This window comes from Lagenorhynchus albirostris, chromosome 8, assembly GCF_949774975.1.
Source record: "Lagenorhynchus albirostris chromosome 8, mLagAlb1.1, whole genome shotgun sequence".
Taxonomy (NCBI): Eukaryota; Metazoa; Chordata; class Mammalia; order Artiodactyla; family Delphinidae; genus Lagenorhynchus; species Lagenorhynchus albirostris.
The window spans coordinates 58,254,521-58,267,991 of NC_083102.1; the positions used below are offsets into that span (position 1 = coordinate 58,254,521).

The following is a 13,471-nucleotide window of genomic DNA, read 5'->3' on the forward strand; positions in this document are numbered from 1 at the left end:
AGTTTGTGCCTTGTGCAATTGAGGGAAGAGAGGGGGAATTATAAATATTTGAACATTCGCTTTTCTCCTGGTCTGGACTGCAGGAGGCTCAGAACATCACAGGTGCAGGAGGTTAATTTTGCCACACAGTTACCAAGGAGCCCTAGGTGAGCTGGACACCTCACTTACCACAGCTCACTCATCTTATTGTAGAAAGAATATTGGGGGTGGTAGATAAAAAGAATTAAGAGGTTTAGTTTCTTGTTGGACTGTCACTATCTTGACTTGCAATTAGGTGGATATTACATAATCTCTCTGCTTCTTTACTTCTATCCATGAGAAAAGTCGGACACATTTTTATTGGTGTGTCCAATAAAAATTTATTATTTAGTTATTTTTATTGTCATTTACTTACAGTTCCAGTCATTATATAATTAAGGGTTTACTTTTACCAAATATGTAGACTTTTTGGAATATCTGGACTCTAGAGCACACAGTACAGAGCTTTGTGAAATACGGTGCCTATGAGAAGCTTCCCCTGGTACACAGAAGCCACAGAGCTGCCCTGAAGCACTGAGCCACTGTTGGCATACTCAGTGCTTATCCTGGGCTTCTCAGACAAAGCATTCTGGATGCGAAGTACCTGTCAAGAAAGATCATTCATTAGTAGACTATGAACAAACAGCCATCAGAGATGTTTTCCTTCCCGAATACTCCAGGAGTAATATGTTTCTCAGAAATCAATAAGCTAAAATCCATACATCTTCAATCTTTTCTTTTTCTTCTTCTGATGAAAGTATCAGTGTCCTAACGATATCTAGTCAGTCAAGTGGACTAGTGATCTCACATTAGCCAAATTCCTCAGCAGATGGTTTACACAATTTTGATAGTTCAGACTTCTCTATAGAGAGAGGTAAGAACCGTGAATGCTCTTATCTAATCTTCAGTGAACAGTGTTGCTCCCTCTGTGGAAAGGTTCTTGCCTTTGACTGGGCATTCAGGATGAGGAGGGAAACATGGGACAAGAAAATGAAGGGACAACCAGTTAGCCAGCCAACCCAACCCAGAACCAGTAGATGGTAGTTTTCACAGCTGGACCCCTCCCTCAAGGAAGCATAAAGAATGCTTACTTTGGAATTCAATCTGACACATCACTGCCTAGTACTGTTATTGATCCACAGGATTTACACAGTTTAGTTTGCTAATCAGTAAATACATAAGTGCTCAGGTTTCCAAATAGCCTGGATGAAGTTCACTCAAATAGGGCATGACGTGAATTAAATTAGGATTTAATTGAGGATTAGGAGTTCATGAGTCATGAGTCTATATCAACATCTCTTATTAAAATAGAATTTAGGGTTTTTTGTTTCTGTTTTATCTTGAGAAAGATCCTACAACTTTATCTCAGGTTTGTTACATGGAAATACTCAAGCTGGAACTCATGTAGAAAATGTTAGCCTCCACCAAAAATAAAGGGTGTCAGTAATTGTGAAGAAAGAAGTCTTATCTAAAATAAACCAATGATTAAACTTGAAAATGGAGACAAGAAAAAGAGTCTATAAACAATTTTCTTATCATTCTATGGATCGTATTTTCATTCTCTTAAAGCAGATGTTGTTGGGCATTTGTAGAAAAGTTATATGTATCACTTTGGGGGGCATAGATCTGAGGCCAGGGTAGCTTAGGGTAACAATTCTTCAGGTTCTAGTCTCAGGCTGGACTTTTGTTTCTTTTTATATTTTTTGATGTTTTGGGGTGTTTTGTTTGTTTGGTTTTTTTTTTTTTGGTTGTTGTTGGTTTTTGTCAAGAAATTGTTGACTAGGGAATTCTCTGGCAGTCCAGTGGTTAGGACTCCGGGCTTTCACTGGCGAGGGCACGGGTTCAATCCCTGGTCAGGGAACTAAGATCCCACAAGCCATGTGGCAGAGCCAAAAACAAAACAAAAAAAGTTGTGACTAATATGTTAATAAAAGAAACAAATCTTTTTAAAAAAATTTTTTTAGACTAAAGAATAGCAATATTGGAAGCAGAATAACTGAATGTTCTACTTTACCCACTGGGCCAATTACCAGGGTGGGATTTGAGTCTCAATTTCCCAACTCCCCAAACCTAGATTCAAACATTCTCCTCTTTGTTCAAACTTTACCTTCTCAATGAGTCATAGCCTAGTCTCCATATTTAATAAGACCTGCCATCCCTCTGTTCACAGTAATCCTGATCCCTTTTACTGTTATGCTTTTTCTTCCCATAGAACTTACCACTTGCAAACTTACTATCTAATTTACTTATTTCTTATGCTTATTGTTCATTGTCTTTCTCCCTCCCTAACAGCAGGGATCTTTGTATGTTTTGTTTTCTGATTATTTTCTAAGCATTAGAATAAAGATTAGTACATTATAAGTGCTCAGTAAATTTTTGTGAAAAAATCTCTCCTAGTATGTGTGCCAAGAATTTATATCTGTATTTAAATTCACTAGAGATTTTTTTATTCTTAAGCTCAATGCTATAGAAATTGCAATGCTTTATTTCTAATGCCATATAAAATTCAATGGCATATGATATTATTTTAGAAGAGATTTAAAAGAACATCTATAAAATGAGACATTCTTCAACACTATCATATATAATAGAACCTGCGGGCAAAATCTAATTTTGTTATGAGACTACAGTCGTTTAAACCCTTTCATGGGAGCTTCCTGTTGGGCAGTATGAAAGATGTTTCCATATGTGACTCTCCCTTTGCCTAACTTTAGGGCCTGCTCAGAGCCTACATCCTGATTGGAACTATGATATGGGAATCTGGGTCAATTTGAATAATCAAGCTCATATTTTCCCATGATTCCCAATAGCAAGTACAGCCTTTGCAAGGATGGGATATGCTGTTTAGCACTGATGTTAAACAGTCACCAGGTGACTTGAAGGGGTTAATGGGCTGTATCTCCCCATCCTGCCCCAAATCTTTACTCTTCCCATATGCAGAATTTGTTCAGTTCTGGAACATCACATATGACCTGCTAAATTCTCCCAAGTCACCTCAACAAATTGATTGTTCTTGCCGCTTTTCCCATGAGCGTAGGGAAGTATAAGAACTTACTTCTGACCCTGGAGGATCCTCAGTATTATACATCAGCAGCTTGATGGCATTAGGATGGCATCCTGCCAAAATATCTCCCGTGTCAGGATCAACAGTTAAGTTATCCACTAAGGTGCCCAACTGGATTACCTTCCAACAAAGAGGAAGTAGTGAAGACATTGTTTTGACTTTCTTCCCTACCTCCTCCCTCCCACCAGCTCCTTCTGGCTCCTGAAATTAGATTTTTGCTACTGAATTTTAGAAGTGCAAGCATAATCTCACCAACATTCTTCTAAAACAGTCTCGTTTCCTTCATTCAGGGAGCGCATTCCCAGGTCAAGCTTGGGAACTAATGTAATAGAACACGTTGTGTGGGAAGACAGGGTACTTTTACCTTAAGTTGAGTTAAATCCCAGTTGTCATGTTTTTTCATTACATAAATGTTCTTATCCAGTACATCAGCTACATAGATATACCTTTGAAGTAAGTAACATTTACATTTAAGCAAGTAGTAATGAGAGATGATACTAACTTTTATTTTGGAGAAGAAGTATACAAATTCACAATAGCTCAAAGTGCCACTACAGTGCCTTTCTAAACTACAGTAAAAGATAATGGACTGGTATTTTTAATACTCTTGAAGTGCTTTTAAGTAAGCGTTGAATACGAGATATGACCATAAGGTAATGGAATTGTGTTTCTAGCTGACATATAGGCTCAGTCTCATCAGTTATGAATCACACTTTATTCTTTAAATTGAATGGAGGTAAGTGGACCTCTCATAAGTCCAATAGAGCCTATACTTCCAGAAACTTGTGCTTGAAAAGAAGTAGCAGATGATCATGAAACTCAGTCACAATTATTTTTAAAAAGAGGAAGAATACTTAGTGTAGTTTTCCACAGGGATCATCTCTATTTATTATGTCACCTTTACATTTAATATTCATGGTACTCTTCTTTTTAAATAACCTTCCATTTTAAAAACACTTTAAAAGAGTTTCTCATAAAATTTTATGCTGCATAAAATAATGTCTTCTCATAGAAAATTCTGTTGTAGTATAACAGTAAGTCTGAAACTTATACAATCCCAATGCCCAATCTAAGTTGGGTCTCCCTCTCCAATAAGAACTTTTGGGTAACTGAACTTAGTATAAGTGATTAAAGACCTTCTAGCTTCATAAGGGGCAGAGGTATCCTGCATTTATACTCTTTTCTAGTCACATAAGAGTCTGGAACAAGGACCTCATATCCTTGAGTCAAAATCCCTCATTTTGTTGGGGGACCCTAAAGTGCAAGACGGCATGGTTGGCTTAAGATCACACATTTATTGTGAACCCTGGCCACGCTGGATCCCTCCACACATGTATTGACTACTTAAGCCTCAGGAAGTAAGCGCTTCTTCAGGGAAGGAATCCATGAAAATGTCAAGGGTAAAGGGTTGGAATTTATAAAAGAGCTTACTTCTTGTCTGGTGAGATGGTGATCCCATTGGCAGAAATAAATCCTTTGGCCACCACTTTAACCTCTCTTGGACTGTAGAAAAGAATGTAAGTCCAGCGAAGATCCATGACCATCTCTAATAGTACCAAGAAGAAGTTGGTAAAATAGTGGTCTCTGGTGGCATAGAACTGTTCTGCTCCGAGAACCACAATGTCATTCACACTAAAATGAAAAAGAAAAAAAAAAGAGAAAGAGACAGAGAGAGGAAAAGAAAAAAAACCATGGGCTATTTAAAATCACTAAATCTCAAAGACCAATAAATTCATCAGTTTGAAAAAGTATACATGAACTAGTGTGGATTAAAGGATTCCACAGAAAGTACATGACTTTTCATTGCCCTGATGGATTTTCTTTTAGCCATTTGTTATTTTCTCACTCCTCCCTTCCACAGAAATCAGCAAAAACAGACAAGTATACAAATAAACCTCAAATCTATATCTGTTGGCTTGCGACTTTTTTTTTTTTTTTTTTTACAGGTGAAAGAGGGATTCTATAATTCCCAACACACTCTGAACCTGATAGAACAAATCTAGGTTTTTTTTAATTATTATTATTTTTCTTTAAACAATTGCCAAGACTGGAATCAAAGATAAATAGAAGGCACAACAGTTTTGCTCTGGTTTTATGTTATTCAGATTTTTAAAATTTTTTTTGTTTTCTTTTTTTTACAAATACAAATTAAACATGAAAAAACTCTACTTCAAAAAAAAGTCTTAACAGTTCAAGAAAAGCTTATCAGTTGCATTCTAGACATTTAAAACCTATCTCACAATTTAAATTTCAGTGGTAAAAACAGTAAGTTTTGGAACTGTTTGGTGATCGCGTATCCAAAGAAAAACCCCACTAACACCTTTTATTCAGTTTTTAACCATACCAGAGAGAATCTAAATTGTCCATTTTTCCAGTGGCAATTTTTCTGCACCAGAAGGTAGTCCTGACTCTCAAAGAAGAGACAATTTGGGTTTTTCCTGCCTTCAAAATGTTTATCAAATCCTGTAATTCTCCCAGGATTTTGAAACATGTAGAAAATAAGTAAGAAATATTCCAATGAATGAAACATACCAAATGTCAGTAATAAGGAAGAAACATTCCTTTGGGGAAACTGTTAAAAAAAATCCAGTCTGTATATGCAAGTAAAGAAGGGAAATGCAGTCTTTTTTTTTTTTCTTCTTTAAAAATCCATTTTCCCTAAAATATCATTCCACAAAATTGGAAGTGAAGGACTAAAATGGGGGGGGGGGCTAAGGAGCACACACCATTAACACAAAAAGTAAAATTTTACAAACTTAAGCAGTTTATGATAGACTAGGATCAGATTCCAAGATACCAAAGGTTGGCTGAAGAAATTTACTGTTTTGTGGGAGCTAGGGTTTGTACTGCTGCCTGAAGATCGGTGAAGAGCAATTCACTGCCTTGGAGCACTGCCCCTTCCCACTGCAAATCCTGGTTTCTGCACCATGCCTCCGCAGGGTGGGCCTCTCATCCCACCACCCAGCCCACCTCGAGGGCCTCCAGGTCCCTGCAGGTGGTTATCTCGGCGGTCCCCTTCCTGGGCAGCTCGAGTCTTCTTTTCTTCCACATTCAGATGGACCTCACCTCTGAACATGATGGGCCTGTTGCTAAGCACCTTCTGAACAGGCTCAGAATCATCAAACACAATGAACCCAAAACTGGGTAATTTCCCACTGTTGTTAATATGCAGCTCCACCATATTCCCCTAATTTTGAAAAAAAATCTTTAAGCTCTGATCTGTCCACCTCATGATCAGGTTGCCGATAAAGAGCTGGTCAGGCAGATCAGCTCAGTGCTTTGTGTCCTCCTAGAGGGGTGGGAGGGAGACGCAAGAGGGAGGAGATATGGGGATATACGTATATGTATAGCTGATTCACTTTGTTATAAAACAGAAACTAACACACCATTGTAAAGCAATTATACTCCAATGAAGATGTTAAAAAAAAAAAAGAGTTAAAAAAAAAAATGAAGTAATGTATGTAGCTTCCAAGATGGGAGACTTTAAGAGGCAGTCCAAGATCCACCATGCTTCACTCACTCTTCCACAGTAACCAGCAACTTTTCTGATAAATGAGAGTGTGGTCCTCTCTTAAGGTTCTAAATGAGGACACCATAAAACTGACTCCCTGAATCACCTACATTGGATATGTAGCATGAGTATGAAAACAAGACAAAACTTTGTGGGTTTGAGCCATTAAAGATGCTAGGGTTTTTCTTTTCTATTATTGTAGCAAGACCCAGTTCATCCTGACCTTTATATTTTCTCTGCATAGGTGGGATTATGAGTGTTATTCTTTCTTATTTATGTTCTTCAATACCATTGAAATTTTTAAATGAACCAAGTCTCATTCTCACAACAATTAAAACAAAATCATTTCTATTTTGGAAAAGAAAAAAAGAGATGATGACTAGAAAAAAATGTAAAAAAAAAAAAAAAAGATTGAACCTGTGTGTGTGTGTGTGTGTGTGTGTGTGTGAAGCTTCTTTACTCAGCAACTTTGTAAAATACACAATATTGTCAATAAAGTTAATGTGTCACCCTTTCTAATGGCATTTATGATTTAAAAAAATTTTTATTTTATATTGGAGTATAGTTAACAATGATGTGTTAGTTACAGGTGTACAGCAAAGTGATTCAGTTATATCCATACAAGTTTACATTAAATTTAGGAAAGAAAAATTTGGATGAATCAGGAAATGCTTTGAGGTTTTGTTGTACAATGACTCTCCCCATGTTATTGGGCTACTTGTCTTTTAGGTCTCAGCTTACGCAGTCCTTCTTCCAAAAAGTATTATCACCATTGATTAAGTTAAATTCCCTCATAATTTGTTCCATAGCACTTTGTTCTACCCTTTGAAATGCTTGGGTATGTGTTTATCAGGGTACCTCTCAAGGTCCTCTTTAGATCCTCAAAGCCACGCCTGCCCTACTCCAGCTGGCACTATTTCAACCAGCTCTGCATAGGATCTGACAGACTTTCCACAGTGTACCCTTATAGCGCCTTACCTCATGTCTGTTATAGGCCTCTTACTCCCATTTCCAGGCTTCCGTGTCAAATTCAAAGCACAGGATACCACCAGACTTGCCTTGCACATGGGTAAAAAGGTATGTGCAGGAATTAACACCCCTTGAGGCAAACCTCTGACTACTGAGAGATGGGGGGCGGGGGTGGATAAACTCCTCTTCCTTTCTTATCTTGGCCAGATTGTCTCGAAATGAGGTTTATGTTGCTTACTGGAGGGCAATCCCATGGTTTCAAGCAGTCAGTTGCACTTGGCAGTAGCTGGCTTAACAATGCATTTGCTATAGACTCTCTCCCATGTGAGTTTCCTGGTGCTGCTGTAACAAAGTACCACAAACTGGGTGGCTTAAGACAACACACATTTACTGTCTCATAGTTCTGGAGGCCAGAAGTCTGCAATCAAATTGTTGACAGAGCCATGCTCCCTCTGAAGGTTCTACCGGTGGATCCTTCCTTGCCTCTTCTAGCTTCTGGTAGCCTCAGGCATTCCTTGGCTTGTAGACGCATCACTCCAATCTCACTTTCCATCTTCACACGCATTCTCCCTGTGTGTCCGTCTGTCTTCTTATAAGGACATCAATCATATTGGATTAAGGGCACACTCAGCTCTAATACAGCCTCATCTTAACTAATTACATCTGTAAGGATCCTATTTCCACATAAGGTCATGTTCTGGGGTACCAGGGGTTAAAATGTCAACTTATCATTTTGAGGAGACACAATTCAACCCATAACACTCCGCTTTCCCTGCCTCAGGCTGGTCTCTGACTTCTGCATCCTGGGCTGGCACTCCCTAACAAAGGAGCTGTGTCTTGAGTTTTCCCTCAGGCCGTGCTTTCTGAGGCACTCTTCCCACAAGGGGATGTTATTGCATTTGACCCTCACAATCACCAGGTAGGTAAGTCAGGCCTTTGAGGGAAACTCCATTTTGCTGAGGAAAACTGAAGCACAGGTTAAGTGACTTGTCCACAGTTTCTCAGTCACCCAGCAGTGGCAGTCCTGGTCCCCACTGAGCCTCAGAACCCAGCACAGTGCATCATGGGAAAAGTCAACAACTTCAAGTTCTCTTACTTCTTCTGCCTCTCCTTTTGTTGCCCCTAAATTCTATGGGGAGAAATTCAAATGTGTTGTTGAAAAAGAGAGCAAAGGAGAGAAGATGAACTTCCTTCCTTTTCTTTCCTTACTCTTCTACCTCATGGAAAGATTAACCTCTACTGTTTTAGAACCAGTCTTTCAGCGTTGAATCCATTTTATAAAAGATTCTTCACTGTTCGTTACAGGCTTAAAACAGGCAACCTAGCCAGTAAAAAACTTACAATTTTTCTCAAAGCTGTTCGCCACAGTGATTAAGAGCCCAGCTTTGAATTCAGATGGGTCAAGGTTTACACCCTAGTTCTACCACTTACAAATTATGTAATTTGGGTAAGTAACTTACCCCAAACTGCTGTAAGTCTCTGTTTACTCATGCCTATTACTAAAGGCAGTTGTGAGAGTGAAAGGGAATTAGGGACTTTGGCACAGTGCCTGGCACATAGTCAATACTTAATAAATGTGAATTTTTATATAGGCCTACAGGCCTTTTTTCAAATGTTACTTTAAAACTTTGATTGAACAAAGGAATGGTCCTTCTGGAGGCTGGTTATAACACCCAATGGGTATGGCTTTCAGAATACAACCTACCAGGACAACTAAAGGGTGTGGGTGTTTAAAGAGCCCAATAGCAGGTTCTGCACTGTTGTGTTATGGAGGATGGAATTAGAGCAACTTTATAGGGTTAAAATGCTTTCAAAAAGTTGGAGAATATAAAGATATTCAATACCGAATACAGCAATTTCTAGTGAGGTGCTGGGCAGTGTCACCATGAGAACCTTTAGAAAGCTTTAGAAGAAAAAGCTTCAAAACAAAAGTTTAACAAAGGCTGTGAACTAAAGAAAACAAAGCACACAGCAGAGGCACAAATGAAATACTTCAATTCCATACCTTTTGAGAAGTTCGTGTTTTATAGTTTTCAGGTGTACCAAAGAACGTTGTTGCTCCTCAAATTTAAATATCTCCACAGTGGACTCCATGTGGGGATGGTTCACAACATAAAGATAAACAATTTGGTCTAAAGTGGAAAAAAGACATAATTTCCAAGAAGTTTGCTTCTGTTGCAACTATTATTACACCTAGTGTAGAACTTGGTCACGTCCAAGGATTTTTCTTATACATCTTGCATTTGATCCTTGCAACCCATCTGATAGGTAAGTCAAACAAATGCCAGAATCCTCATTTTATTGAAGAAACTGACACTCAGAAGGTTAATAACTCATCAGCAATTTCATCACCACCCAGTGGCAAAGCCAAGCCCACATGTTTCTGCAATGCTCCCTTCAGCCTCACCTGCACACCCTCTCTAACAGGAAGATGCAGAACTACAGTGGTACATAAACACGGATGTGGTTTCCCAAGGTGGCCCCTCAACAAGAGAAGTGGGTACAGCAAGCAAAGCTTTGCCGAGAATTCTTTTCTGTGGGAACTGCCTACATTGCAACACACGTTCAAGAAGTGTCAGGCCTGTGTAAATATTTTAAAATGAACATTTCCCAGGTAGAGAATGAACTCCTGACACAAGTCACCTACCTGAGGTTGCAATAACGATATTTAGTTATTCATGAACCCAGTAGACGTGGAATGTAAATACGAATGTAGAAGAAAATAGATTAGCCATTTTAGGTATAACCAACCTCAGGAATGTTCACCTATCTGTTCTCATACTGGAATGTGAACTGCTGTGAACAGGATTGGGGGCAGTACTCTAGCTTCTCAGAGTACTGTTTTCTGACTTATCAGGAGTTCTAAGTCAGATGCACTCTGGAGTTTGAAAGAGCCTGGGCCCATGCTCCCATTCAGGATTTGATCTGCGTTCATCTCCCCAGTTCCTTTCTTGATGGGGTTTCCAATCATGCAGCGGGGCAAGCCAGAGCCCTGAGATGTGGGGCTTATACTCAGGGCCCCTGAACCACAAGGGCACCTTTACCTGAATTAAGGAAAAGTGCTCCCTCGCAGATGAATCTTTCTTTTGGTCTGACCCAACTCTGTTCCAGGGCACGGCAACTCTGTTCCAGGGACTTGGCAAGCAGAACCTGAGTAGCATTTAGCCCTCACATGGCCCTTCGACAAGACATTCTTGCTGGACACAGCATGAAAAATACATTGCTGCTCTGGCTTTACCCCCTTCTTAAGGCATCCTCTTTTCATATAAGAGATGCTTGGTGAGAAGACTTTTGTTTTCTGTCTTCTCATTCATGCCAATTTATGTGTAATGTTTTGGCCTTATGAATTAAATACATAATTAAGGGAGGTCACTAACAAATAAAATAAGTTGTCAATCATAACACACTTAACTTCTGAAAGCCTGATTATATGCCTGAGGATTAATCTGTAAACTGGTCCCATCTTAAAAAAAAAAAGAAAAAACAAACCAAAACCAACCCTCACCTCCCCTTCCCCCCCTTACAAAAAACACAAAAAACCCAACTCTAACACTATCCCATGGAATAAAATAGCTCCAGGCTAATCTGATCACTCATTACACCTTCTCCAATGAAGCATCATATGTCTAGTCGGGTGTCAGGCAAAAAAGTGATGACTCTCAAATTATTTAAATAGAGCCAGGAGCCCAAATTTCACCTGAATTAAGGACGTAGGATTAGAAGTAAGACCATCTGGGTTCTACTTCTGGCATTGCCATTTACTAATGACAGAAGTGAAGTCACACTTTACTGCATGTCTCTAAACTCCATTTCTCCATCTATAGAACTATCAGTATCTGCGCCCTGCCTGACTCATAGGGTTCATTCATTTATTCATTTAACACATGTTCACAGAGCACCTAACATGCTGTAGACACTGTTCTAGACTCTGGGAATCCAGGAATCAACAAGTCACATATGCTTTTATGATGGTTACATTCTAGAGAAGAAAACAGGAAGGAAATAATTAGTAAATAAAAGAATATGGGAGTGGGGAGATATGCCTTCTTCATACAGTGGTACCCACTTGAAAAGTGACAGTTAAGCTTGGATCTAGAGATGAGAAGGAGCCCACTATAGAGCAATAGTGGGAGAGGGAAAGAATGTTGTTATCTTTTAACATTAATAAAAAGCATTAATTACCATTTTGATGAGTGCTAAAAGAGGAAGTTCATTGAGAAGAAATAATAGCAAGGTTCACAGCCTGAAATAAGATGATGGGAAGGCTTCCCTGAGAAGGTGACATTTAAGCTGAGACCTGAATGATGAAAAAGAATAAGCCAGAAATAAATGGAAAGACATTCCAGGCAGAGGGAATTACAGATGCAAAGTCCCTGAGGCATGCAGCATTCTGCAGGACTAAAGGAAATCCAGTGTGACTAGTCCAGAGAGTCAGGGAGACAGGGGTATCCACTGAGGCTGGAGAGAGCATCCAGATGCCAGAATATGTAGGGGTAGCACCTAGGAAACCATTCTGGAGATTTGGGGTTTATCTTCGGAGTGACAGGAACAATATGGTGAATTTTCAGAAGGGAGTGACATGATCAGATTTGTATAAAGAATAATGCTTGCTTATAAAAATGGCTTGAGTTGGTACAAGAGGGAAAGTGCAATCAGGGACCACTGCAGAATCTAGGATAGACATGTTGGGGACTTGGACTGGGATGGTGCAGTGAGGATGGGGAGAGGTCAGCAGCTTGGAGAGATATTTGAGGGTTAAATTGGACAGAACTTTGTAACTAGTTGACTGAATGCGACAGGGAGAGGGGAAGAGTCAAGGTTGGACCCAGGGTTTTATTTTGAGGAATAAAATATATATAAAGTGCTTTATAAACTGTAAAGCAATATAAAATTGTTAGGTACAATTGTCTTTTAAAGAAGGGCTTGCTAGGCAAGTAAACATCATACATTAGATTTCAGGGGAATATTTAACCTACTTAGTAAAATAGTATTCAAGCATTTTAAAAGGTACCCATTTGTTTAAAAATGAACAAGCCTGTTGGTGCAGAGGAAAGAATGAAACATTGATCGGTTGGATAAGTGGATTGAGATAATTATTAGTCATTTTTTATTCATTTAAATCACTCTAGCAAATTTAACTTCACAATTAACAATGCCTTGTAACTTCAGTATGTATTTGGAAGAATTAAAACACCATTTATTTAAAAATTTTGATTTGCAACATTTCCATTTGGCCTTCCCTTCACATATTAATAGTTACTACGAGTGAGGCTTCATTCTTATCTTCTACATGATCTGTGGACCCACAAATATCTAAAAATTAAGTTAGTCTGGAATTATAAACTATAAAGTAAAAACTAATATTGGAAATTATTGTTTTAAAGCACATACAGTGTATTCATAACTATGTTTTGTTTTCTACAATAGCTTTTTTGAGATATAATTCACTTGCCATTAAACTCACACTTTCAAAATATATAGTTTAGTGGTTTTTAGTGTACTCACAGAGTTGTGCAACCATAACCACTATCTAGTTCCAGAATATTTTCATCACCCTAAAAAGAAACCCCATATCCATTGGCTGTCACTCCCCATTCCCCACCCCCCCCAAGTCCCTGCCAACCACTAATCTACTTTTTGTCTCTATAAATTTGCCTATTCTGCACATTTAATATAAATGGAATCATACAATATGTGGCATTTAGTCATTGAATACTTTCACTTAGGATAATGTTTACAAGGTTCATCCATGTTGTAGCATTCATCAATACTTCATTTCTTTTTATTGCCGAATAATATTCCATTGTATAAACATACCACCTTTTGGTTATGCATTCAGCATTTCATGGGAATTTGGATTATTTTCACCTTTTGAGTATTAGGAGTAATGTTGCTATGAATATATGTGT

General features: G+C 38.6%; 1 protein-coding gene across 1 annotated transcript in view; it reads right to left on the reverse strand.

The window, feature by feature from the left end:
* Positions 1–426: 426 nt before the first annotated feature.
* The window catches only part of LOC132524254 (serum paraoxonase/lactonase 3-like), a 33,079-nt gene continuing 20,034 nt past the window's right edge, over positions 427–13,471 (reverse strand). The window contains exons 5-9 of the mRNA XM_060156100.1: positions 9,568–9,694; positions 4,514–4,714; positions 3,447–3,528; positions 3,074–3,202; positions 427–622 (exon numbers count right to left, since the gene is read on the reverse strand). Of these exons, the coding sequence (XP_060012083.1) occupies positions 464–622; positions 3,074–3,202; positions 3,447–3,528; positions 4,514–4,714; positions 9,568–9,694 (698 nt within the window). The 3' untranslated portion in view covers positions 427–463. The remainder of the gene's footprint in view (positions 623–3,073; positions 3,203–3,446; positions 3,529–4,513; positions 4,715–9,567; positions 9,695–13,471) is intronic.